The 27,988-nt window shown below is 43.2% G+C and overlaps 2 protein-coding genes across 2 annotated transcripts; both read right to left on the bottom strand.

Moving 5' to 3' along the window:
- Positions 1-3,018: 3,018 nt before the first annotated feature.
- rpgrb (retinitis pigmentosa GTPase regulator b) lies at positions 3,019-15,053 on the bottom strand. Its single transcript, XM_038302316.1, has 14 exons — positions 14,926-15,053; positions 14,011-14,136; positions 12,435-12,527; positions 12,293-12,355; positions 12,056-12,214; positions 10,739-10,888; positions 9,996-10,154; positions 8,732-8,887; positions 8,536-8,660; positions 8,280-8,468; positions 8,049-8,199; positions 5,642-5,736; positions 5,505-5,564; positions 3,019-5,288 (listed from the first exon to the last, which is right to left on the bottom strand). The coding sequence occupies exons 1-14, from the start codon at positions 15,038-15,040 to the stop codon at positions 3,105-3,107; spliced, it is 3,825 nt and encodes a 1,274-aa protein (XP_038158244.1). The 5' UTR covers positions 15,041-15,053; the 3' UTR covers positions 3,019-3,104.
- A 7,848-nt stretch (positions 15,054-22,901) lies between these two features.
- Positions 22,902-27,976, bottom strand: LOC119794674 (tyrosyl-DNA phosphodiesterase 2-like). The gene is made up of 6 exons (XM_038302322.1): positions 27,710-27,976; positions 25,530-25,649; positions 25,365-25,459; positions 24,692-24,810; positions 23,344-23,514; positions 22,902-23,275 (listed from the first exon to the last, which is right to left on the bottom strand). Exons 1-6 carry the CDS (start codon positions 27,763-27,765, stop codon positions 22,979-22,981), a joined length of 858 nt encoding a protein of 285 aa, XP_038158250.1. The 5' UTR covers positions 27,766-27,976; the 3' UTR covers positions 22,902-22,978.
- Positions 27,977-27,988: the final 12 nt, after the last annotated feature.

The raw sequence follows: 27,988 nt of genomic DNA on the forward strand, positions 1-27,988 counted from the left end.
ACCACAATTAGACCTTTAGACCACAATTAGATCTTTAGAACACGATTGGGCCTTTAGAACACGATTAGGCCTTTAGAACACGATTAGGCTTTTAGAACACGATTAGACCTTTAGAACACGATTAGGCCTTTAGAACACGGTTAGACCTTTAGAACACCTTTGGACATTTAAAACATGATCAGAAAAAGGCTGAACTACCTGTGTTTCCACAAAAGAATTATCAATCAGCTCATCTAGTACAAAATTCATATTAAAATAACTTTAAATAGGAAAAATATAGTTTCTTGAAAACTTATCTAAATGATGAAATCCATAAACACCACATTTAGATGTAAACAACCAAGACTTTGCTAAGGAAGGAAGGAAGGAAGGAAGGAAGGAAGGAAGGAAGGAAGGAAGGAAGGAAGGAAGGAAGGAAGGAAGGAAGGAAGGAAGGAAGGAAGGAAGGAAGGAAGGAAGGAAGGAAGGAAGGAAGGAAGGAAGGAAGGGTTCGGTGATGGTTGCTTGGATGATGGTTGCTTGAGTGACGGTTGGTTGGGTGTCAATCATTGGATGGATCAGATCAGAGTTTGTTCGATGACGGTCGGATGGATGACGGTTGGATGGATGGTGGTCGGATGGATGAGGGTTGGATGGATGGTGGTCGGGTGGATGATGGTTGGATGGATGGTGGTCGGATGGATGAGGGTTGGATGGATGGTGGTCGGATGGATGATGGTTGGATGGATGGTGGTCGGATGGATGACGGTTGGATGGATGACGGTCGGATGGATGACGGTTGGATGGATGGTGGTCGGATGGATGAGGGTTGGATGGATGGTGGTCGGATGGGTGATGGTTGGATGGATGGTGGTCGGATGGATGAGGGTTGGATGGATGGTGGTCGGGTGGATGATGGTTGCTTGAGTGACGGTTGGTTGGGTGTCAATCATTGGATGGATCAGATCAGAGTTTGTTCGATGACGGTCGGATGGATGACGGTTGGATGGATGGTGGTTGGGTGGATGACGGTTTGATGGATGACGGTTGGATGGATGACGGTTGGGTGGATGACGGTTGGATGGATGGTGGTTGGGTGGATGACGGTTGGATGGATGGTGGTTGGGTGGATGACGGTCGGATGGATGACGGTTGGATGGATGGTGGTTGGGTGGATGACGGTTGGATGGATGACGGTTGGATGGATGACGGTTGGGTGGATGACGGTTGGATGGATGGTGGTTGGGTGGATGACGGTTGGGTGGATGACGGTTGGGTGGATGACGGTTGGATGGATGGTGGTTGGGTGGATGACGGTCGGATGGATGACGGTTGGATGGATGGTGGTTGGGTGGATGACGGTTTGATGGATGACGGTTGGATGGATGACGGTTGGGTGGATGACGGTTGGATGGATGGTGGTTGGGTGGATGACGGTTGGATGGATGGTGGTTGGGTGGATGACGGTTGGATGGATGGTGGTTGGGTGGATGACGGTCGGATGGATGACGGTTGGATGGATGACGGTTGGGTGGATGACGGTTGGATGGATGACGGTTGGGTGGATGACGGTTGGATGGATGGTGGTTGGGTGGATGACGGTTGGATGGATGACGGTTGGATGGATGGTGGTTGGGTGGATGACGGTTGGATGGATGACGGTTGGGTGGATGACGGTTGGATGGATGACGGTTGGATGGATGACGGTTGGGTGGATGACGGTTGGATGGATGACGGTTGGATGGATGACGGTTGGGTGGATGACGGTTGGGTGGATGACGGTTGGATGGATGACGGTTGGGTGGATGATGGTTGGATGGATGACGGTTGGATGGATGACAGTTGGATGGATGACGGTTGGGTGGATGAAGGTTGGGTGGATGACGGTTGGGTGGATGACGGTTGCTTGAGTGACGGTTGGTTGGGTGTCAATCATTGGATGGATCAGATCAGAGTTTGTTCGATGACGGTCGGATGGATGACGGTTGGATGGATGCTGGTTGGGTGGATGACGGTTTGATGGATGACGGTTGGATGGATGACGGTTGGATGGATGGTGGTTGGGTGGATGACGGTTTGATGGATGACGGTTGGGTGGATGACGGTTTGATGGATGACGGTTGGATGGATGACGGTTGGGTGGATGACGGTTGGATGGATGGTGGTTGGGTGGATGACGGTTGGATGGATGGTGGTTGGGTGGATGACGGTTGGATGGATGGTGGTTGGGTGGATGACGGTCGGATGGATGACGGTTGGATGGATGGTGGTTGGGTGGATGACGGTTGGATGGATGACGGTTGGATGGATGACGGTTGGGTGGATGACGGTTGGATGGATGGTGGTTGGGTGGATGACGGTTGGGTGGATGACGGTTGGGTGGATGACGGTTTGATGGATGACGGTTGGGTGGATGACGGTTTGATGGATGACGGTTGGATGGATGGTGGTTGGGTGGATGACGGTTTGATGGATGACGGTTGGATGGATGACGGTTGGGTGGATGACGGTTGGGTGGATGGTGGTTGGGTGGATGACGGTTGGATGGATGGTGGTTGGGTGGATGACGGTCGGATGGATGACGGTTGGATGGATGACGGTTGGGTGGATGACGGTTGGATGGATGGTGGTTGGGTGGATGACGGTTGGATGGATGACGGTTGGATGGATGGTGGTTGGGTGGATGACGGTTGGATGGATGACGGTTGGGTGGATGACGGTTGGATGGATGACGGTTGGATGGATGACGGTTGGGTGGATGACGGTTGGATGGATGACGGTTGGATGGATGACGGTTGGGTGGATGACGGTTGGGTGGATGACGGTTGGATGGATGACGGTTGGGTGGATGATGGTTGGATGGATGACGGTTGGATGGATGACAGTTGGATGGATGAAGGTTGGGTGGATGACGGTTGGGTGGATGACGGTTGGGTGACAGTTGCTTGGGTGCTGGTTGCCTGGGTGTCGGTTCATTGGATGGACCAGATCAGAGTTTGTTGGATGATGGTTTGTTCGATGACGGTTGGATGGATGATGGTTGGATGGATGAAGGTTGGATGGATGATGGTTGGATGGATGACGGTTGGATGGATGACGGTCGGATGGATGACGGTCGGATGGCGTTATCTAAGGCTCAGGTATTCAGGAAGGACGTCCTCCCAGAACTCCTCTTCCTCACCAGCTGATGGTCCTCCTCTTCCTCGTCTCTGCTTTGCTTCAGCTGCTGGTTTGCTGCTTTGATGTTTCCCCACTGAAGGTTTCTTCATCTTCACAACCTCCTCTTCCTCCTCATCTTCATCTTCACTCTCATTCTCGTCTTCATCACCATCTTCAGTATCACTATTCCCCTCCTCCTCACTCTCCTCTTCCTCCTCCTCTTCTTCCTCCTCTTCTTCACTTCCTTCCTCCTCTTCTTCACCTTCTTCCTCCTCTTCTTCACTTCCTTCCTCCTCTTCTTCACCTTCTTCCTCCTCTTCTTCACTTCCTTCCTCCTCTTCACTTCCTTCCTCCTCTTCACTTTCTTCCTTCTCTTCATCTTTTTCTTCCTCCTCACCCTCGTTTTCTTCACCTTCTTCCTCCTCCCCCTTACTTTCACTCTCTTCTTCACCTTCCTCCTCCTCTTCCTCTTTTTCTTCCTCCTCTTGGCTTTCAGCCTCTTCCTCCTCCTCTTCCTCCCGCTCTTGGCTTTCAGTCTCTTCCTCCTCTTCCTCTTCCTCCTCTTCCTGTTCTGTTTCATCCTCCTCCTCCATTTTGTCACTCTGCTTTTCTCCACTGCTCTCTGCCTCCTCCTCTTCCTCTCCTTCTAGATCCCTCTTCCTTTCTTCCTCCTCTTCCTCACTCCCTTCCGTTTCCTCTGATGACTTCAGAGTGTCGCTTTCATCTTCCTCTTCCTCACTTTTTGAACTTCCTTCCTCCTCTTCATCACTCTCTGCTCCTTTACTCTGCGTCTCCTGACTTGATCCTTCCTCCTCCTCATCTTCCTCCATATCTCCTCCTTTGCTTCCTTTCTCTTCAGTCTCGTTTCCGCTCTCTGTTGTCCTTTCCTCTTCCTCATCTTCTTCCTCCTCCTCTTCCTCCTCCAGATCTTCTGGTTGAAGAGTGTCGCTGTCTCTCTCCTCCTCTGTTTTCTCCTCACTAACCGTCCTCTCCTCCTTCTGGCTCCCATCAGGGCTGCTTCTCCATCCTTCCTCCTCCTGCTCCTCCTCCTGCTCCTCCTCCTCCTGTCCAGCTGCAGCAGATCCGACCTCCTCCTCCGTTTCCTCCTGACTCTGTCTTGGACTCTCAGAAGCAGGAATGACGTTGATGCTGACGGCTGACTGGTGGCTGACATCCTCAGCAGAGCGGGATTCTGATTCCTCCGGTTCGGTTCTGCTCCGCTCTGACCCGGACCGGGTTCTGGTCGGGCTCCTCTCTGACCCAGACGGGGTTCTGGTCGGGCTCCGCTCTGACCCAGACGGGGTTCTGGTCGGGCTCCTCTCTGACCCAGACCGGGTTCTGGTCGGGCTCCTCTCTGACCCAGACGGGGTTCTGGTCGGGCTCCGCTCTGACCCAGACGGGGTTCTGGTCGGGCTCCTCTCTGACCCAGACGGGGTTCTGGTCGGGCTCCTCTCTGACCCAGACGGGGTTCTGGTCGGGCTCCTCTCTGACCCAGACGGGGTTCTGGTCGGGCTGTCGGAGGCCATCTGTTGGACTAACACGGCGCCCCCTGCTGTCAGGGCGGCGGCTCCGGCGATCAGACCCAGACCCGACGCCTCCTTCCTTCCTGGTTCCTTCTTGCTCGCTGCTTCTTTCCTGTTCCTCTCGTTTTTGGACCTTTTGGCAGAATCCGGGTCGGGTCTGGTTCTGGGTCCCTTGTTCTGTGCAGCGATTGGCTGAGAGCTCTCTGTGGTCAGACTGAGGTCCGTCAAAGAACCAGCCGACGGTTTCCCTTTAACTCTAATGGATCTGGACTCTTTTCCCGCTCTAACGGGTCCGGAACCTTTCTTCCCGGTTTCTGGACGTCGTTTCCAGTCCGCCGCTGGTTTCTGGCGTTTGGACGTCGCTTTAGCGGCTTCACGCCCCCTCTGAGCATCCCTGTTATCGGTTCTCCTGCTCTGCTCCACACCCAGCAGGAGATTCTCTTTGTTCGGACCCGTTTTCTCCTTCCGGCCGGACGAGGAGCGAGCGTCTCCGCCCTCAGGGAGCCCGGCGGGTCCTTCCCGGCGAGCCGACCCGGCGCCTCTCTGATGAGACGGAGGCTTGGCGGAGGAGCCCCTCCCCTCAGAGAGCTTTTTCCGACTCTGCTCTCTGATTGGCCGAGGCTTCCTCTGTCCGGCACAGAAGGCAGCAGAGGACGGAAAAAAAGGAGGAGTTAGAGGAGAGAAGAAGAGGCAGGAAAGAAGAAAAGAGGCTGCAGGTTGTTTCTGGTCCTTTCAAAATAAAATACACTTTTTATAAAGACAGGAGGAAACCAGAAACAAGCTCAGCCTGATGAAGGACAGAAAGGTTCCCAGAACAGCCGTAGGATCCTGAGGCGGACCTACCTTCTCCAGAGGAGACAGAGTGAGGCTTTGATCAGCAGGATCCATCTTCATCACATGCGTCTGTCAAACAAAGCGAGAGTCTGATGAGCGGGAAGCTTCGGCCGCTCTTCAGCAGGAGCAGCTCACACGCTTCTCACCATGTTCAGGAAGTCGCAGGTTTCTCCCAAACCTCTAACGCTGTCTGTGTCCGTCAGGCTCTCCGCCACGCTGCCGGCCCGGCACGCCGTCTGCTCTGAGGAACACCGCACAACTCACCAAAACGCACCGCAACCGTCATCATTTAGCTTTAATCGCTTATTAGCTGCGAGACAGAAAAACTGATCCAAATAGACTCAGATTTATTTGTTAAAATTAGCTATACTTCTAATAAAAAATAACTAAAATATAAATTAATCACTGAATAATGGTGAAAATATAAATAACTTTGAATCTAAAATATTTCAGAGGTACCCGATTTAACATTTTATGGAAAGATTAAAATTTAGTAAATAACAAAACAGTTGTTTTATATTCATCCAAATACAAAAAAAATAAATAAAACCAAAATATGTGTATGAATAAAAAAAAAACTAAAGAAGTGTATTTCATTCACCAAAGATAAGATCTCTTAATTACAAGATCGTATCTTGAAATTACGAGATCTTTGCTCAAAAACTTTGAGCAAAGATCTCGTAATTTCAAGATATGATCTCTTAATTATGAGACTTTTTATTTTAATTATGAGATCTTTTCTCGTAATTAAGAGATAATTATCTCTTAATTACGAGATAAGCTGTATGATGTTTTTTCTTTGGTGAATGCAACATGCTTCTATAAAAAACAGTGGGCTGAATAAAAAGTTGACCAATTCCTTAAATTATTACATTACCATTTATATTATTCATATTTTTAAAAATAAATGTTTATATTAATATGATGCCATTTAAATGAATGTGAAAACAAAAAAATGTATTATATTAATTTAAAAAATTAATGTGTGGTTCTGTAAGTACAGAAGCATGTTGCATTGACCAAAGAAAAATAATCAGACAGTTTATCTCATAACTAGGAGATCGGTATCTAGCATTTATAGTATCTTTCATCTTTAGGAGACCAGGAAGGACAATCGTTGCTGAGCTATGCAACATGAGAAGTGAACAATGAGTGGGTTGTCGGATTTTATCTGCTTTTATTTGCTTTTAGTTATGTGACCAAGGAGGGATTTACCATAAGGAAAAACTAGGCACTAACCGTAGCCTCGTGAGACCATCCTGATCTCGCGAACTTTCAAGGTTTCCCTCGCAGATCAGTCTGGAGACTCTCCGTTGAAGAAAATTTGGAGCCGTTCACCAAACGAACGTCCAATCAGCGTTGGCTTTGAGGCGGGTTGAGGTGTGACGCAACGAGAAGCGCGACAGTTCAGTCTAAAGAACATGGCGGCTTCAGACGATGAAACTAGCGTTAGCGTGGCTATCGAGCAAGTTTTATCGGAATTACAGAATATTTCTTCACTGACAGAAGAGCAAAACACTGCTCTGGAGGCTTTTCTCAGAGGAAAAGATGTTTTTGCTCTTCTCCCGACTGGTTTCGGCAAGAGTTTGATCTATTAATTGGCTCCTCTTCGTCGTCGCTCTGTTAGTACGTCATATGCTTCGTTGATCTGATTGGTTTATTTGGCCCGTCTATCACCAACATAGGCCAATCAGCTAACCAGTATTTTCGCCCCTTCCCAAAATTACTTCAACGGAAGGTTTCCAGATGGATATGCGGAGCAAATCCATCTGGCGGAGTCAGGTTACAATAACCTAGGGTCCCAAGTTGCTGGGGACCCCAATTATGTTTTTAACTAAAATGCCATCAGAACACTGATAATATTAAGTTCAGTGTCCACCATATTGGATCAGTCCATTTGCTGCACATGTTCAGAAAGGTCCAAACAGACAGCAGCAAACCATTTGAAAACAAACCATGCAAAGAGCAGTGTTGCCAACTTAGCGCTTTAGTCGCTATATTTAGCCACTTTTCAGACCCCTCTAGCACTTTGATTTCTAAAAAGCTCCTAGCGCCAAATCTAGAGACTTTTTTCTGCTACTGGAGACTTTGGAGACAACATCTAAAAGCAGCGAACTCTGCTCTCCAGAGCGAGTAGATTGGTAACCCCGCCTCCTGCTCTAATTATGAGATAAGCTGTCTGATTTATTATTTTTTTTCCTTTGGTAAATGCAACACGCTTCAGTATATAAGCAAAAAATACTAATATAAAATAAAATACAGCTAGAAATATAATCCTATTCTTCATTAATATTTCAGCTATATTTGTATTTTAATTTTGTATAAAAAAAGCATTTTTAATATCAAAAATCCTAACTGAAAAACCAAAAGTTCAGAACTAATAAATAATCTATTTTTAATCTACTTTTAGATCAGGAGGATAAAACTAGATAAAATCTGTAGAACAGATTTAATCTCTAATCTGATCTTTAGTTTCTTTCTAATCCAGATGAGGCGGGTCGATAGTGACCCATTGGTTCTAACGCAGCAGGAGGTGTGGGAGGGGCTAGGTACCCTGAGGGGCGGAGCCTGAGCTGGGCTGTCGGTTGGACCCTTTCAGAACCTTCCTGTGGCTCAGCTCGGGTGGAGGCAGCCTGGGCGGGACGGGCAGGAAGCCGGCAGGCAGCGTGCCAATCGTGGTTCCAAACTGGTCCGGAGATCGTTCCTGAAGGCCAGAAAAACAGATTCCATCAGCCGGTTCTGGTTCTGGTTCTGACCCGATCAGCTTCAGGCCTCAGAACCCACCCTCTCTCTGCGGCGAACCCGGGCCGACAGGCTCCGCTGCAGAGACGGGACGGCGGCGTCCCCCAGCAGCTCCACGTAGGGCCTCTCCAGGACGTCCTCCGTGACATCATCGTCCTCCAGAAGGACGTCGGGGGCAGACGGGTCTCTGGGCCGGGCCAGAACCACCATGTGGCAGCCTCCGCACACCGCCTGGACAGGAACACGGGTCAGCGGCGCCGCCTCGGCGAAGAACAGCCGCACCGGAAGCAGAACTCACCGCCTGGACGTGGTACTTCAGGAAGCGAGGACACAGAGTGGGTTTGAACTGGTTGGTGAAGTTCTCCTCCCCCAGGCCCAGTTTGCCATGACGACCGTCTCCGAAGGTGTACAGCAGCCCCCCCTCTGAGGAAAGAGTCGGGTTTAAGAGCTGGGACACCGACCGCTCGGTTCTGATCGGGTGGGGCGGCGCTCACCTGTCACCACGGCCGTGTGGTTCTCGCCGCAGGACACCCGGAGCGCCCGGCCCTTCTGGAAGTGCTCCACGGGGCGGGGCAGCCGCGACTCGAAGATGAACGTCCCATGACCCAGCTGCCCGAACTGGCCCAGTCCGAACGAGTAGACGTCGTCCTCTGAAAGGCGGGAGAGCATCGGCTAACGGGTCATCAAATAAAAAACACCACTTCCTGTTTCTGCTCGAAAAACATTTCAGTCATGGTTCAGCAAATATCTGGAATTATTAAAGAACTTAGTGGGAAAGGAAATAAATCTAAAATTAACTTATTAATGTTTCATTTAGGTAAAAATTTATGAATTAAAAGGAGGAGAGGAGAAAAGAGAGGAATAGAGAGACAGCGACACTCCTCTACCAGGAGATCTGGAGGAGGAGGAAAGAACAAAAGTAAGGGGAAAGGAAGCAAAGGAGGAGATAGGGAGGAAGAAGAGGAGGAAGGATCAAGTCAGGAGACGCAGAGTAAAGGAGCAAAGAGTGATGAAGAAGGAGGGAGGTCAAAAAATGAGGAAGAAGAAGATGAAAGCAACACTCTGAAGTCATCAGAGGAAACGGAAGGGAGTGAGGAAGAGGAGGAAGAAAGGAAGAGAAATGTGGGAGAGGAAGAGGAGAGAGAGAGAGGAGTGGAGAGAAGCAGAGTGATAACAAGGAGGAGGAAACAGAAAAGGAGGAGAAGGAGTAGGAAGAGGAGGAGGCTGAAAGCCAAGAGGAGGACAAAAAAGAGGAAGAGGAGGAAAAGGGTAAAGAAGAGAGTGAAAGTAAGGAGGAGGGGGGCGAAGGTGAAGAAAACGAAGATATGGAGGAAGAAAAAGATGAAGAGCAGGAAGAAAGTAAGGAGGAGGGGGGCGAAGGTGAAGAAAACGAAGATATGGAGGAAGAAAAAGATGAAGAGCAGGAAGAAAGTAAGGAGGAGGGGGGCGAAGGTGAAGAAAACGAAGATATGGAGGAAGAAAAAGATGAAGAGCAGGAAGAAAGTAAGGAGGAGGAGAGGAGTGAGACTGAAGATGGTGATGAAGACCAGAATGAGAGAAGATGAAGAAGAGGAGGAGGCCCAGAGCAGTAGAGAAAAGCAGAGTAACAAAATGGAGGAGAACTAATCTTATTTAGTTAAAATGAATAAATTAATGCGTAATCAATTTAATCTAAATGTAAAGAAATCTAAACTAAACGAGGAAAAGATGAAACCAGGGAACCAAACATGTAGTTCCTCTCTAAGGTCCGGTCCGTACCGGTCAGAGCCACAGTGTGTCCCCCGCCGCACGCCACCTGCTTCACCGCCTCCTTGATGCTCTTCACCCTCTGAGGAACTCTGTGTCCGGGCAGCTGCTCCGTCCCCAGGCCCAGCTTGCCGCTGTCCCGCTCCCCGAACGTGTACAGAGCTCCGTCGGCTGCAGAGAGAAGGACCACGAGTCAAAGCTCTGCTGCGTTTCCATCCATCAGCGGGATCTAAGCTTCAAGGCCGCCGTTAAAACGAGAGATAGAAATATACTGATTAGAGATGCTCCGCGTATGAACGACTGGTTTTATTACGGGGGGGTTCAATTCTATTCAGTTTATTTCTATAGAACCAATTCACATCATGTCATCTCAGGTCACTTTCCAGTTCAACCAGATCATCCAGTCAGATTGATTCAAAGTTTTCTATCTAAGGAAAACCAGCTGATTGCATCGACTCATTGACTCTTCAGCAATCCCTCACACTAAGCATGCTTGTAGCGACAGTGGAGAGGAAAAACTCCCTTTGAGGAGGCTGAGATCATGGGGTTAAGCCTGTAACAAAAGTAAAAAGGTATTTTCTTGTCCTCCAAATCATTCTTAGCTTAAAAATTAGATTTTCAAAGTATTTCAATGAGAGCCCTATAAAGGGTTAATTGATAAACACCATAAAAAAAAAACAGTTTTTGGTTCTAATCAGCATTATTTATCCATAGGTTCATAACAAGAGTCAGAAGTTGTGTTGTTCTGGTCTCACCCGTCACCAGAGCAGAGTGGTAGTATCCACAGGACACCCAGCTGATTGGACGACCCACGCTGACTTCCTGCGGCGTGGACGCCTGGCTGGCCTTCCCCAGACCGATCTGACCCTCCGTGTTCTCGCCCCACATGAACAGCTTCCCGCTCGCTGCAAACATCAAACCCACTCAAATGTTTCTGAGGAGACTCCTGCAGCAGAGCGGACCATGTTTTTCTTCTTCTATGGTGTTGGTTGTTTCAAACAGCTTTGATCTATTAACCGACCAATCAGAGCACCAGCTTTATGCTACACTCTGAGTCCAACAGAGTGTAGCATAAAAAATCAGAAGCAAAAAAATGAACTGCAAGGAATCACTTGCAAAAAAAAAAAATCAGCAACAAAAAAAAATCCCCTGCAAAAAATTTACCTGCAAAAAAAAATCAGCTACAAAAAAAAAATCACCTGCAAAAAAAATCAGCTACAAAAAAAAAAAACACCTGCAAAAAATTTACCTGCAAAAAATCAGCTACAAAAAAATTCACCTGCAAAAAATTAATTTGAAAAAAAAAATAGCTACAAAAAAAAAATCAGCTACAAAAAAAATTCACCTGCAAAAAATTAATTTGAAAAAAAAATTAGCTACAAAAAAAAATCAGCTACAAAAAACATCACCTTCAAAAAATTTACCTGCAAAAAAAAAAAAATCTGGTACGAAAAAAAAAAACCCCTGCAAAAAAATCAGGTACAAAAAAAAAAGAAAAATCCCTGCAAAGAAAATCACATGCAAAAAAATTCAAGAGCAAAAAAAATATCTGCAAAAAATTCACATGTAAAGACTTCAGCTGAAATTTGATGCACTTGAATTTTTTGCAGGGAATTTTATTTTTTTGTAGCTGAATTTTCACCAGATAAAAATTCCATAAATAAATGTACTTCCATAAACCTTCTTTTTCTGAAAAACAAACTAAAAATTGGTGCCTTTTTATCCTCTTCACAGTAATTTACAATATTTAAAACTAAAATATTGTTAAAAGTTACTTTTGGGGAAAAAAAATTAATGGGAATATATCAAATTGCTTTCCTGAATAAAACAAGACATTCTTTCAGTTTAAGGCTGAGTCAGAACCTAAGGGGAACAAAAATACTTTAAAAAGAATTTATTAAAAATTTTCCTAAATAAAGATAAGCTGCTTTTTGAAAAGTTTCAGTTGATGTTTCTAGTTGGTAAAATAAAAAAAGGTTTAAATGTTTCATCTTTTTCTCTGATTAAAAGGTATCAGGAATAAGTAAATAAATTCAAAGCGGCGTAGCTCTGAGCAAACGGCCGCCTCTCACCTGTGAGAGCGGCCGAGGTGTTTGAACCCGCAGCGAGCATCCTGATTGGTCCCAGAGAGTCGAAGAACTTCACCCTCTGGAAGGTGGTCCGCTCCTCGCAGTCGCCCAGCCCCAGCTGCCCCTCGCCGTTCCCCCCGCAGGCGTACACGTGGCCCCGCTCTGCTGACAGACACCCAGCATGAAGGAGTGGAAATTCAAATCAAGGACAAACCGTGGTTCTGGAAACAGGAAACAGACCGGTGCTGATCAGAGTGTGGTTCCGTCCGCACGCCACCTGCTGGACTTTTTCAGACTTTAAGGCTGAAAAACAAAACAACATCAGCATCGTCACCGTTCTACGTATAACTGCCTCCATCCTCAGTCTGACGGCTCAGGCTACCTTTGACACAGGTGGGTTTATGCACCGTCTGCTTGGAGCCCAGACCCAGCTGGCCCCAGTTGTTACTGCCAAACATGAACAGCTTCTTGTTTTCTGAGGAAACAAACAGAGAAACTCAGTAAAACTCTGCTTCTTCTTCAGGAGAATTCCCCAAAAAAGGAAAAAAAAAACAATCCACTGATCTTTGTTTCCAAGTTTGAAGACGTTTCTCTTCCATCCAGGAAGATTTTTCAATCAAAATGTCAGAAATAGCGTTTAGTTCCAGGTTTTATCCAGCAGCCCAACAAAGCCTGGTTTTAGTTTAGAAAACAAGCAAATAGAAACGGATGAACGGGTCCCCCCCTTTGGAATGGGGGTCGTTTGGCTTCTTTGTTAGCCTGCAATGCCCCATACCTGTCTATATCCCTGAAAGGGGGGGGGGGGGGGGGGGGGGGGGGGGGGGGGGGTTGTTAGAGGGAATAGTTGGCCTGGCTGAATAGGTGAGGTCTTCTGTTCTCCTCTGTTTAAGTTACCCTTTCTGATCCCTTGCATACTCCTTACAATTGAGCCCCCCCCCAGTGAGGTCTAGAGGCACAAGATCTATGTTATATATCTGGCCATTCAGCAAAGATCCTGTTACATGGCATCGTACATCTTATATTTTTGCATTTAACCAAATAGCTGAGCCATTGAATGATAGATTATGATATATAAATTAAGTTGGGGGGGGCAAAAAAAGGTTAAAAAACTAATTAAAAAGTTAAAATGTCAAGTTCAAAAGGTAAAAAGTTTATTAAATGTTAAAAATTCAAGAGAAAAAATGAAAAAATTGACAAAATTCAACACTATAGGCTTGAAATTTTGATTTTTAAAGGATTTCACTTAGCGCCTTTTGAAAGGTTAAGATTGTTTTTTCTTTCCTAACATAGATGGCTTCTTCTTTGTCCAAAATGTGAACATTCTGGTCCTCCAAAGAATGTCCTTTGTCCATCAGGTGTAGATGTACTGCTTGTCCAGAGCAGGGCGCTCTTCTGTGTTGGGCCATGCGTCTGTGGAGAGGTTGTTTGGTTTCTCCAATAGAAAGATCAGAGCATTGACCTGCAGACACTCTGCTCAGATTAGGTCTGGGGGTTTTATCTTTAAGATGAACTAGTCTCTGTTTAAGGATCTTGTTTGGTTTGAAATATTCTGGGATTTTGTGTTTGGAGAAAATCCTCTTGAGTTTTTCAGAGACTCCAGCAACATGATGGGATGGAGATGTTTTTTTGTTTAATCTTCTCAATTTTCTTTGCTGGTTTGACAAACACCCAGTTTGTGTCTCCACAGGTTTAAAAAGCATCTTTGATGTGTTTCTGTTCTTTGTTCTTCCCTTCTGTTTTAGTTCGGCTACTCTATAAAACCTGGAACTCAACGATATTTCTGACATTTTGAATTGAAAAAGCTTCCTGGATGGAAGAGAAACGTCTTCAAACTTGGAAACAAAGTCCACTGGATTGTTTTTTAACTTTTTTTGGAATGACTCTGACCTGGATGACTGAGAATCTACACCAGCGGACTTCATGAGGAGTTTAAATTTAAATAAAAACACAGTTTTTACCTGTGATTAAGGCGGTGTGTTCATCTCCACAGGCGATCCTGTAAGGTACGTCGTTCTTCAGCCAGAACTTACTGGGGATGTTATCTGCAAACTTGCTCTTTCCAAATGTGAAAACTGCTCCTGATTCTGCAGGAAGATGAGCGTAAAAAAACAAAAACAAACTATTTACCATTAGGCAATACCGGGTAGGTGCCTAGGGCCCCAAGTTCCTGGGGGCCCCCATCAAACTCTGTTTACATGCATGGTTGATACAGCAATTCCTTATTTTTGCACATTAATTATGTTTTTAACTAAAATTCCATCAGAACGATGATAATATTAAGTGTGTCTCAGCCCAATCAAAGACAGCATGAAAAGTCAGCTGAGTACAAAACATAGAGAGAAAAACAAGAAGAAAAGGGACAAGAAGAGAGGGACACAACCTAGAACAGATAATGGATGTCTATTCTATTAACATTTATCTATCTGTAGAATGGGGCTGTTCTATGTGTTGTCTTCTCCATTCAGAGGGTCCCCTGCCTGTCTTTGCTAGGGCCCCAGATTTCCCTAAATCCGCCCCTGATCATCCTTAAACATCTTTAAATTAAAACAGTCAGATAAAAAAACAGGTTTTCTCTTTAGAACCTTTTAAATCTATTTTAAACTGAAGCTAAATGTGATCTGGAGGTGAAAATCATCTGAGGTGTAAATTTAATGAACCCTTAAAAACAACAAACGGAGCACATAAAGTTAATGTTTAAGAAAATATGAACTAATATGTTCTTTATTCGTTAGCCTGTGGGCTAATGCAGGAGCTAACGTGAGGGTCTAAGGTAGCTAATTACCCGGACGTTGCTAGGTTACGCACTTTCTACGTTAATATCACAAAATTCTCCTTTAAAGCTCCGACATTGATCTAAATCATCTTTATTTCACCTGGTATCTCGTCTTCGTTCTCCTCTGCCATCTCTAACGGGACTTTAATCCGCTTTGCTCGCTGTTTTGGGCGTGTTGTCGCTCTAGCTAGCGGCAACCCGGAAGTAAACAACATGTCTCCTAGGAAACCAAGCGCTGGCTTTGACCTCTTAAAGGAACAGCACAGATTTAGGAAAACTGCTGTCCTACTTTGGTAAAACTCACAGAATTATTCATTAGGATTTAATTTATTTATTTAAATGAACACAAACCCAGCAGTAGGAGTTGAACATATGTGTTGGAGCTATTTATTCCTTATATACACTTTGAATTGTGTAAATAAATATAAATAAATAATAAAATTATTTACAGAGTTTATTGTAGGTTAATAATTGTTGATTCTATTTATCTTGTATATCTTTTCTTGTATTGTTCTGAAGTGAGACAGAAAATGATGTGGATTAGTCCACTTTCTATAAGTTTAGGGGCCAGGAGGCATTTTGGGTTTGGGGCCCATGGTTTTTAGCAGAACAGGAGAGGTAGTAGAAAGAATAAATGAAAGTTTGAACTCTGTAATCTCTGGCTGAAATAGGAAAATATATCATCGAGAACCATCATGAAGTTTGGACGTTGAACATTCTTTTGCCCAATTATAGAAACCTGACCCCAGTGCCTTAATGACGGTTTAATGGAACCTTTTTTTAAAGGATGTTTGGCTTGGCAAACAATCGCCACAATACGGAAGAGGATTAGGGACACTGAAAAAAAAAAAGTTAACTGATTTTTACATTTTATTTCAGTTTAATAATGGATAAAGGTCAGAATTCTGAGAAAAAAGTCAGAATTTTGAAAAAAAAAAAAAAACAGTCAGAATCCTGAGATTACAGTCAGAATTCTGAAACAAAAGTCAGAATTCTGAGAAAAAAGTCAGAATTCTAAAAAAAAAAGTCAGAATTCTGAGATTAAAGGCATTTTATACATCTCCAGTCTGCCACATCACCACATCATTACATCACACACGTTAGCAGATGAGGAGACATGAGTAGACACAATATTACACTTTGTTCTTAGCTGAAGGACGCCGCTCTCATTTCATTCCCCAATATTTGCCACATACAGAATGAAGATTATTAGGATTATAACTGTAAATCTGGACATAGGAACTGTCTTAATTACATAAACTATTAGGGAAAACATCAGTTCAGACACACAACAGGCAGCTAATACCAAGGTGTAATAAACTGACACATAATCAATGATAATTATCTCAAAAAAATAAAAGAACTCTGCACAGGTATAGAAATTATACATAGTTTTAAACTGAACTTCTTTCATCTTTGGTAATACAGAAAATAATTGAAAATCTGGTTCTGATCTCAATAACTTCCATTTCAGAAAACATGTTTAACCCTTTATAGAGCAAGTTAACATTTTTGATCACTTATACCCCTTAAAAATGGAGCCCCCCCGTCCCTCAGTGAGGTCTAGAAGCACAAGATCTATATCCAGCCATTCAGCAAAGATGCTGCTACATGTCTATACATCTTATTTTGGAATTTGACCAATTAGATGAGCCCTTAAATGATAGATTATCTACTGGAAATTAAGTTAGGAAAAAAAGTTAACAAGTCAAGAAAAAAAAGGTAAAATGCTTATTGAAAAGTTAATAAGTTAATAAGCCTAGTTAACAATTATATTTAGGTTTATAAACTAAAAAATGTAAATTTGTTTCTTTCACTCTCAGAGTGCTTTTTACGAATTTCTTAAAGAACAACTTTTGTTATTTTTATTTATATATTCGGGAAAGTTGGTGTTTTTTTAACATTGACATTAATTTTTGCCATCAAAATATCCATATCTTCTGAATGTTACAAAGGTAATACGGTCTTGTTCTGGATTCCAATAGCACTATTGATATTTTAACTATATTGGTATTTCACTAGGTGGCCTATAAAGGGTTAAAGATAAATTCCTCTTCATTGGGAGAGGGAAAAAGTCCTTATTTATATTTACACTTATCATTTTGTTGTTGAATCTGAGATGCGTAAAATCGTATCTTTCTATAAGAAGAGTGGGAAAGATAGGAATTATCTCTGCAGGCAATCTAAGTTATATTTTCTTTTAAATTCTGTGTAATATAGAATATCACCTTTTGTGTGATGAACAATGGCCCAAATACCTTTTTCCTTCCAGTCCTTGTAGTACAGAATTTTTTTCTCTCATATGCTAATTGCAATAATTTAGAGAACAAAACAAAAAAAACACAATTCCTTTAAAATGTTTTTGTTCCCATTAAGTTCTGACTCAGCTTTATTACTTCTCCACCCGTTTTCCTATGATTTTTATTTTCCAGTCACATTCAGTTACAAAAATCTGAATGCACCAGTGACTCAAACAACAGAATGCACCTCCTACTCACAAGATGCCTGCATAGGGCGTTTCTGTCCCATTGTAACTTCTTCTGTGGTGAAAGCAGGCATGAATCAGGTAAAGGATTCCTAAGTAAAACCTTGATCCAATGTTTTTCTATCAACCGACTCACCAAATGTAATTATTGCCCAGCCCTCCAAACCGACTTCTTTTGGAACCTGTTCTATTCAGAAATGGCAGCACTTCTAGGAATTCTACCCACTGCTGAGTAATGAGGCCACTCATTCATTCCCTCCCAACTTGTGTTAAAGGCATGCAACACTCCTAATGCACATACAACACTCCCAATGTGTATGCAGCTCTCCAAATGCGCATGCAACACTCCCAGTGTTCATGCAGCATTCCAAATGTGTATGCAGCTCTCCTAATGCGCATGCAGAACTCCTAATGCGCATGCAACACTCCTAATGCGCATGCAGAACTCCTAATGCGCATGCAACACTCCTAATGCGCATGCAGAACTCCAAATGCGCATGCAACACTCCCAATGCGCATGCAGCACTCCCAGTGTTCATGCAGCTCTTCAAATGTGTATGCAGCTCTCCTAATGCACATGCAGCACTCCCAGTGTTCATGCAACACTCCCAATGCGCATGCAGCTCTCCTAATGCGCATGCAGCACTCCCAGTGTTCATGCAACACTCCCAATGCGCATGCAGCTCTCCTAATGCACATGCAGCACTCCCAGTGTTCATGCAACACTCCCAATGCGCATGCAGCTCTCCTAATGCACATGCACCACTCCCAGTGTTCATGCAACACTCTCAATGCGCATGCAGCACTCCTAATGCACATGCAGCACTCCCAGTGTTCATGCAGCTCTCCAAATGTGTATGCAGCTCTCCTAATGCGCATGCAGAACTCCTAATGCACATGCAGCTCTCCAAATGTGTATGCAGCTCTCCTAATGAGCATGCAGCTCTCCAAATGCGCATGCAACACTCCCAATGCGCATGCAGCACTCCTAATGCGCATGCAGCACTCCCAGTGTGTATGCAGCTCTCCAAATGTGTATGCAGCTCTCCTAATGCGCATGCAGAACTCCTAATGCGCATGCAACACTCCTAATGCGCATGCAGAACTCCTAATGCACATGCAACACTCCCAATGCGCATGCAGCACTCCTAATGCGCATGCAGAACTCCTAATGCACATGGATCACTCCTAATGCGCATGCAGAACTCCTAATGCGCATGCAGAACTCCTAATGCACATGCAACACTCCTAATGCGCATGCAGAACTCCTAATGCGCATGCAGAACTCCTAATGCGCATGCAGCACTCCCAATGCGCATGCAACACTCCCAATGCGCATGCAGCACTCCCAATGTGCATGCAACACTCCCAATGCGCATGCAGCAATCCTAATGCGCTTGCAGCACTCCTAATGCGCATGCAGCACTCCCAATGCGCATGCAGCACTCCTAATGCGCATACAGCACTCCTAATGCGCATGCAGCACTCCCAATGCGCATGCAGCACTCCCAATGTGCATGCAACACTCCCAATGCGCATGCAGCAATCCTAATGCGCTTGCAGCACTCCTAATGCGCATGCAGCAATCCTAATGCGCTTGCAGCACTCCTAATGCGCATGCAGCAATCCTAATGCGCTTGCAGCACTCCCAATGCGCATGCAGCAATCCTAATGCGCTTGCAGCACTCCTAATGCGCATGCAGCACTCCCAATGCGCATGCTACACCCCTAATGCGCATGCAGCAATCCTAATGCGCTTGCAGCACTCCCAATGCGCATGCAGCAATCCTAATGCGCTTGCAGCACTCCTAATGCGCTTGCAGCACTCCTAATGCGCATGCAGCAATCCTAATGCGCTTGCAGCACTCCCAATGCGCATGCAGCACTCCTAATGCGCTTGCAGCACTCCTAATGCGCATGCAGCACTCCCAATGCGCATGCAGCACACCTAATGCGCTTGCAACACTCCCAATGCACATGCTACACCCCTAATGCACATGCAGCAAACCCAATGCGCGTTTCCTTGCGGGTGAAAATAAATACTCCTTGACAGGGCCACTGGAAGTATTTTTGATTTTAGGGTCCTCTGAATTTTATTTTTTTCTAAGCCTATAGGTCTATTTAAAATACAAGTAAAAAGAAAATCAATAAATAGAAATATATTACTTTATTGTCATATACACTTACTGTATACACGTAGGTTTGATCAGCCGGCAGGAGCCTGAGTCACTGTGTTTATGTCACACAGGATTCTATTAATTCCAAAATTCTTTTACAAAAAAAACACAAGTAAATTATAATATTATACTATCTAAACGTAATTGAACAGTTCTCAACGTCCATTACACAAAGAACACAAGATCAAAGTAACACTCTAACATACCATGGTTACGTCAAACTGCACAAATAGATTTGAAAGTGTGCAGCAGCAACATGCTCTTACTTTGAGCTACAGACGGGTTGCCATGGTTACAGGTGTTCAAATGTTGAAGTGCGCTCTGAGGTCGTGGAGATAAAAGTCCCTCATGAGCGGATGAATCTGGAATGTGTCTTTAAGCCATATTTCCTCCTCGTTTCTGATATTAGACTATTTAAATTTACTAGTCTGATTCAGTGATTATATGAGCTTGTGTTGATTAGGCCATCAAAATAATTTAAATTCCAAGTACACGTAATAGTAAACATTTTAAAAAAGTCAAAATAATTTCCCAAAATGTTCATAAGAAACGTATAAATTGTGCAAAGTATTTTTAATACATTTTTTTTAAGCACCCCCACTTACTGTGGCCATGCTTGTAAATACAGTTGACAGACTCTGCCATTGTAAACCACAAGAAGAAAAATAACAGTTGGCCTCGAGACTGGTTCTGCTGGAGGTTTCTTCCTGTTCAAAGGGAGTTTTTCCTCTCCACTGTCGCTACAAGCATGCTTAGTGTGAGGGATTGCTGAAGAGTCAATGAGTCGATGCAATCAGCTGGTTTTCCTTGGATAGAAAACTTTGAATGAATCTGACTGGATGATCTGGTGAACTGGAAAGTGACCTGAGATCACATCATGTGAATTGGTGCTATAGAAACAAAATGAATAGAATTGAACACACAAGATGTTGTAAGCTAGTGATATTAGACTATCAGTTATGAGCTTAAATCCAAGAACAGAAAATTATTAGCTGAAACCCGTCTGGAAAATCGACGAACAAGGAGTGAATGGATGAAAATAAATCCAGATTTTCCAAAAAATATATTCTCTAAAAACAGCAACACTTCAATAAATTGATCAAATCATTTTGTCACCCAGCCCTATTATGGAAACTCAGGCGGAGGAGCCAACTAACATTAAAAAAAAGAAACTAAACAAAATGATTAATGATTTAAAAAGATAGATAAATTATAAAAGAGAAGATAAAGAATCCTAACCATTAACCCAAACACCTAAAAAACAGAACTATAGCAGCCAGCATTGAGCTGGAAATCCAAGATGGCTGCCTTGTCTATGTAGAGCAGCTTTGTCTTTTTTTTTTCCTTTTTCCCTTTCTTTCCATTTTTTTGATAACTGAAAAACAAATATTTCAGCAAACACTGATGGAGCCATTTCCCCGTAAAATTTCACTGAAACTACATGAGCACCCGCATTTGATTTAGAAAGGACTTTAAATAAATATTCAGCTCCAAACTGAATATTTAGTTTGCCAATTAAATATTTAGTTTGTTAAATAAATATTTACCTACAAACTAAAACACCAAGCTAGCTAAATTTTTAGCCAATATGCAAACTCCCTTGCCAAAAAGCCGAAGTGAACTACCAAAGTAAAACCTGGGAATCTCAATACTATTTATATTAAATATTTAGTTTGTTAATTACATATTTAATTTGGAGCTAAATATTTATCTAAAAAAAATGAAATATTTAATTTGGAGCTAAATTTTTATCTAAAAAATATATATATTTTAATTTGCAAACTAAATATTTAGTTTGGAGCTAAATATTTATTTAACCAAAATAAACATTACCGCCGCCATAAATCTGACGCTCATTTCAAGGTTTTCCATCAATTCAGGACGTAATTCTTCTGCTTTCTATTCTCCTACAGCAACAAAAGCCAAACAAGTATAAAATTTGGAATTTAAAATGTAAATGTAGAAAAGATATTTCTTTTATTATTTGTTCCTGAAGCTGAATCGTACGACGGCGTATTAGGGCCAGGCTAGAGATTTTTTCTTCTTCTTCTATTTCGAGAATAAAGTCGTAAAATTACGAGAATAAAGTTGTAATATTACGAGAATAAAGTCGTAAAATTACAAGAATAAAGTCGTAAAATTACGAGAATAAAGTTGTACCATTACTAGAATAAAGTCGTAAAATTACGAGAATAAAGTTGTAATATTACGAGAATAAAGTCGTAAAATTACGAGAATAAAGTCGTAAAATTACGAGAATAAAGTTGTACCATTACTAGAATAAAGTCGTAAAATTACGAGAATAAAGTTGTACCATTACTAGAATAAAGTCGTAAAATTACGAGAATAAAGTTGTAATATTAAGAGAATAAAGTCGTAAAATTACGAGAATAAAGTCGTAAAATTACGAGAATAAAGTTGTACCATTACTAGAATAAAGTCGTAAAATTACGAGAATAAAGTTGTACCATTACTAGAATAAAGTCGTAAAATTACGAGAATAAAGTTGTAATATTAAGAGAATAAAGTCGTAAAATTACAAGAATAAAGTCGTAAAATTACGAGAATAAAGTTGTAGCATTACTAGAATAAAGTCGTAAAATTACAAGAATAAAGTCGTAAAATTACAAGAACAAAGTCGTAAAATTATGAGAATAAAGTCAGAACATTACGAGAATAAAGTCGTAAAATTACGAGAATAAAGTCAGAACATTACGAGAATAAAGTCGTAAAATTACGAGAATAAAGTCATAACATTACGAGAATAAAGTCGTAAAATTACGAGAATAAAGTCATAACATTATGAGAATAAAGTCGTAAAATTACGAGAATAAAGTCATAACATTACGAGAATAAAGTTGTAACATTACGAGAATAGTCGTAAAATTACGAGAATAAAGTCGTAACATTACGAGAATAAAGTTGTAACATTACGAGAATAAAGTCGTAAAATTATGAGAATAAAGTCAAAACATTACGAGAATAAAGTCAAAACATTACAAGAATAATATGGTAAAATTACGAGAATGAAGTCGTAACATTACGAGAATAAAGTGGTAAAATTACGAGAATAAAGTCCTAACATTAAGAGAATAAAACCGTAAAATTACAAGAACAAAGTCCTAATGTTAAGAAAATAAAGTCCTAGAATTACGAGAAACAAGTTATGACAACTCTTCCACTTTCTTCCCTAAAGTGAGGAATGTGGAGCATCATGTGAAGTTCTACTTTAGCATCGGTTTGACCAATCAGGAAATCTTTTAGCAGCAGCATCAAACTGGGCAGGATGTCAAAGTGGACTCTGGTTGCTGATTGGTGGAGCTGATCGTCCGTCATCTGCTGGGCGGAGCTCCAAGCTTTCTTTCTGAAATGGTTGATGTTTGATGACTTCATTCTTGTAATTTAACATCTTTATTCTCGCAATGGAAGAAAAAAAAATGTCCAGCCTCGCCCTAATAGTCGGTCATAGAAATTTTTCCTTTGGAGAGAAGTCAGTCGGTTTCTTTCGGCTTGATGGAGAAGGTGCTGTAGATTCCCCAGTGGTCGCTGGTGAACATGCCACACCTGAGCTTCTCCAGCCCGATCAGAGCCATGCTGTGGGGGTCCATCTGGGGGACTCCGTCCTGGGCGGCCCTTCGCAGGTACACCCGGTCGAAGCGGAAGCGGCACTTGAATTCAATCTCCTTGTTGGTGTTTGCCCCCGTGTCCCACGTGTAGCGGCACTTCTCCGGCTCTCCCAGCTGCTCCCACAGGTCACAGACATTAGGGAGAAGCCCCACAGCAGCCACCTGGGTGAGAACATCAGGATCAGAGCTGAAGACAGAGCAGTAAGAGGAGACCTGGGGAAGAATGGAACCTCATAGTCTCTCAGGTTGGTGTCTCCTCCAAACAGAACCGTCACGTCATCTGGAGCCTGGCTCATCTTCCTCATCACCAGCCTCAGCTGCCTCATCCTCTCCTCGCTGTTGGCCTTACAGCTCTCAAAGTGGGACGTCATCAGCTGCAGCTTCTGGCCTCTGAACACCACCTGCATCACAGAATTTTCAAAATAAAAGCCCCTCTCAGGAATTGATTAATTAATTGGTTTTATTGATCTCAGAGTGGAGAAATTTACTCGTTACATCAGCTCAAATAGTTAAAGGAGAAGAAGAAGAAGGTGCCAGAGGAATAAAAAGCTGCATGGGATAGATGTACATATATACATGCTGTGTTTGAATTCATGGGCTGCGTCCTCCGAAGGCCAGATTCGAAGGACGATCACGTCATAGCGCAGCCTACAAATGCGTCCTCCTTTTTGTCCGATTTGAAGGACGGGTCCGGTTTATCCTCTCTATCCTTGGATATCCCAGGATTCATTGCGAGACCAAGCAAGCCGGCTGCTCCGTGATCAGAGGAAAAAGGTAACTGGCGCCAAACAGTGGTGAATATTGGAAGTGCAGTTTAACATAATACAAGTATTTAAATAGTTGCGTCTGAAATGAATTACAGAAATTGTTTAAATGGTTATTGAGTCAGATATGTGGCGGTAATGTTTGGTTTATCTAAAGGTTTTTATCTGTTACTGTATAAATGGGTTTGGCTGTAATTTAAGGACAGATTCTAATATATCTGCAGTGTGGGGACTATAAATCTGATCTGCAGGGTGATGCTCTTGCTTTCAGAGGCGTAAGTAACCTTCCTCGATTTAAAAGACCATCAAGTTCCTCTGCTGTAGCATCAGACTGATCTAAAATTCTTCCGAGAACGGACCCCTGGTGAGACGGACCCCGCAGAGTCGAGGCCGAATTTTCATTGCTATTTTACGACGAGTATTAGGGCCAGGCTAGAGAGGCTATTTGAAAATAGCAGCAACATCAGAGATGTGCAAAATGACAGCAGCGGGTTATTTAACTGACTAAGGTTTCTATCATTACACATTTTGGTTGGAACCTTTATTCCACTCTGGATTCTCATGAGTTTAGTCTTTGTTTACTTTACAATTAAAAAAGAAAAAATGAAAACAAAACGGTTTTGAAAATTTCAGTATTCATTCTTTCCATGCTTTGCGTGTCAACCGTCATGGTTGCCAAGCAACAGAGCGTACGGCGGTAGAAGACCTTCTAAGGATCCAGTGTAAGTAGAGGGCGTCCTTGGAGGAAGCAGCCCATGGATTGGAACGCAGCCATGGAAAGGTTTTTCTAAAGGACATTTAAAGGTGCAGGAACCTGAGCAACCAGCAGGTTTCTCATCATGCGGGACTTTGGAAAGCGGAGAACCTGACTGTCCAGCAGTGTGAGGCGTGACTTCTTCAGCAGAATCATGGTGAAATAACCCTCCTTTGCACCTGCAGGAGACACAGCGTTCAATTCTATTCAGTTTATTTCTATAGCTCCAATTCACATCATGTCATCTCAGGTCACTTTCCAGTTCAACCAGATCATCCAGTCAGATTGATTCAAAGTTTTCTATCTAAGGAAAACCAGCTGATTGCATCGACTCATTGACTCTTCAGCAATCCCTCACACTACACTAGAAAAAAATCTAAATCTAGAGAAGTCATTTTTTTTCTTAAAATAAGTGCATTTATTCTTGGGTTGAGGAGGTAAAGGAGACATTTTGCCAATGGAACAAGATAATTTAGATGTAGATCTAATTATCTTATGTTAAGAGTAAAATACTCATTCCATTGGGAAACTATCTAATTTAACTGCTCAGATTAAGAGTAAATCTACTTGATTTAAGACATTTTTACTTATTTCTGGATTGTTTTTCCAGTGTAAGCATGTTTGTAGCGACAGTGGGGAGGAAAAACTCTATTTTAACAGGAAGAAACCTCCAGCAGACCCTCATCCCAGATGGCTAAAATCAATCACAGAAAGCCTTTATGGGCCAGAGGACCTTCTATGAAGATGTAGGTGTCCGCCAGACGTTTGTACATGAAGCGCATGTAGGCCTGGACCATTTCCTGAAGAAGCACCACGTCAGCAGAGTATCTGTGGAGAGAGATCAGTTCAAACGGGTCCGGAATCAGCAAAAAAATCAAACCGAGGAGGTTCATCTTACGACAGGAGGTATGAGCAGAGGCTTCTGGCTCTTTCCGGCTGCTCCTCTTCATCCAGCCCATCGATGTTCCAGGTGATCAGGGACAGTTTCTCATCCTCTCGGCTCCTGGTTGGCTCCTCGCTGCAGAGAGCATCTTTCTCAGTCAGATCAGAGTTTAGACGTTATGAAATGTTCAGCAGCTATTGGACGCAGCAATCTCCCAGCAAAGGACGGATATCACGCATTTAAAAAGAACATTTAGGCCAAAGGTCACAGAATCCCAATCTGATTTAAAACATTTATAAATTGAATTAAAATGATATTATATTAATTATAAAAACAGCAGTGACTAATTTCACTTGCTCCTCCTCTCCTGTTAATACGGTAAAGCCCTGTGGCGCGTCCGGCTCCAGGCTGCACGTGATCCAAATGAGCTAACGTGAGTATGCTAGCACAATATCTGGCGGGCCAATCAAATTGTCAGGGCGGGCTTTATACGATGATGGACAGGTGATCAACAGTAACGTAATCAACCACGTGACCAATGCGCGCTTGGGTGACAACAACAATGGCTGCCGCAGGAGAGTTGAGGTGAGTAGATTCTGCTATTAGGTCTGTTCTAGAAGATATCGACAGCAAATTAATTTTAAAAGAGGAACAGAGAAACGCGATCAAGGCTCATCTTCTTATTCTAGGCGTGCAACTGCACGCTTTGATTTTTGTGGACAACAACTATGTGTCGCTTAAAGGAATAGTACAGTTCTTGCTGTCTGCTGACATTCAAATAATGGAGGTCTATGGCGCCCGAGGCAGAAAGGTCCATAAAAGTCCACAAAAAAAGTGTCAATATTCCTCCATACTGCTCGTCCAATGTATTTCAAGTGTCCTGAGTGGGTAGCGTCCATAATTTACTCGAAACGAAGTCATTTAGAATGTTTTTAGAGCATAAACAGTAGTGTATAGGATTTCCTGAAAGCGCGTTCACGAGTCTACGGAAACCGCGGCAGACCAAACCAGACGAAAGTGCGCATTCAGCTCGGCAAAGAACTCATGCTCTTCCTCAACACTGAAGTCCTCAGACATTTTTCTTTCGTTGTTTCTTTCTTTGCACAGGTAAACAGCACATTTCTTCTTCTACGCTTGCATTATTGGCAGAGCAGACGCTGAATGCGCACTTTCATCTGATTTGGTCTGCCGGCTTCCGTAGCGTCCAGAACGCGCTTTTAGGAAATCCTATACACTACTGTTTATGCTCTAAAAACATTCTAAATGACTTCGTTTCGAGTAAATTATGGACGCTACCCACTCAGGACACTTGGAATACATTGGACGAGCAGTATGGAGGAATATTGACACGTTTTTTGTGGACTTTTATGGACCTTTCTGCCTCGGGCGCCATAGACCTCCATTATTTGAATGTCAGCAGACAGCAAGAAGCCTCCCAGATCTCCAGATGCATTTGAGATATCAAAAAAGTACTCCAGAGTGTTGTTCAGCATGGGGGTGAGTAGAAAATGAAGGCTAATCATGTTTTGGGTGTACTATTCCTTTAACATACGTCACGCACTCCGTTGCTCTTATTGGTTGTAGGTCTATCCAATTGAGTGCAGAGGCTTTTTTTTTCCTGGTCCGTTCAAAACACGCCCCATAATCACAGCTCTATAGAGCTAGAGCAGCATCAGACTCATTCTGACTAGAATTGAGTCGGACTACGTCAGGCTACCATCTGGCCCCCCATGAAACATTTCTGGAGGAGCCACTGTTACCAGTTATAAACGCTTAATTAACCAACCTAACGACAACAACGATGTCTCTGGTGCATTTTTTTTTAAAGTCTCTAAATGTAGGCTACCTGCCGCATCAGAGACCTAAAGATGACCTCAGAGGGAACGCTTTGGAGCCAAATGATTCATAATGGAGATCTTTGCACAGAAATTGACACAGATTGAAATAATTGTTACCGCATCAATAGTCACAGCAGATATTGATAAACATTAAAACTCGAGTAATTATTTACAGCAATACCCATCTAAACACCCATCGTGTTTGTAACTTTGGAGCCTTTAAAGCTCCTTAGATGCCTGAGAAAAAATGTCAATCCCTACTGAGAATAACCCTAGGAGGACATTAAAGTTTAAACATGTTAATTTTTAAATCAGTACAGGAGCAGCAGAGCTTCAGGCAATGAGTGCGTGAATTACCTGCTTTCTGGTCTACCTGCTGCACAGCCAGCAGCTGTTCTCTGTTCTCCTTCCATCACAGCCTGCAGACTGAATGAAGCAGCTGCCTACCTGCGAGTCAACAGGGAGCAGCCTGAGTTTCTGTTTCTCCAGAATACGTCACATGACTTTTAGCACGCGCCCATAACGTTTATAGTCCCCAATCAAAGCCTGGGACTACGGAAACCGAGAGCGATCGTGTCCATAAAGTTTATATAAAAGTCGTGGAGCAGGAATTATGGGCGCCATCTTGGGGAGGTC

This window comes from Cyprinodon tularosa, unplaced genomic scaffold, assembly GCF_016077235.1.
Source record: "Cyprinodon tularosa strain WSP-4 unplaced genomic scaffold, ASM1607723v1 ctg486, whole genome shotgun sequence".
In the NCBI taxonomy this organism is placed as follows: Eukaryota; Metazoa; Chordata; class Actinopteri; order Cyprinodontiformes; family Cyprinodontidae; genus Cyprinodon; species Cyprinodon tularosa.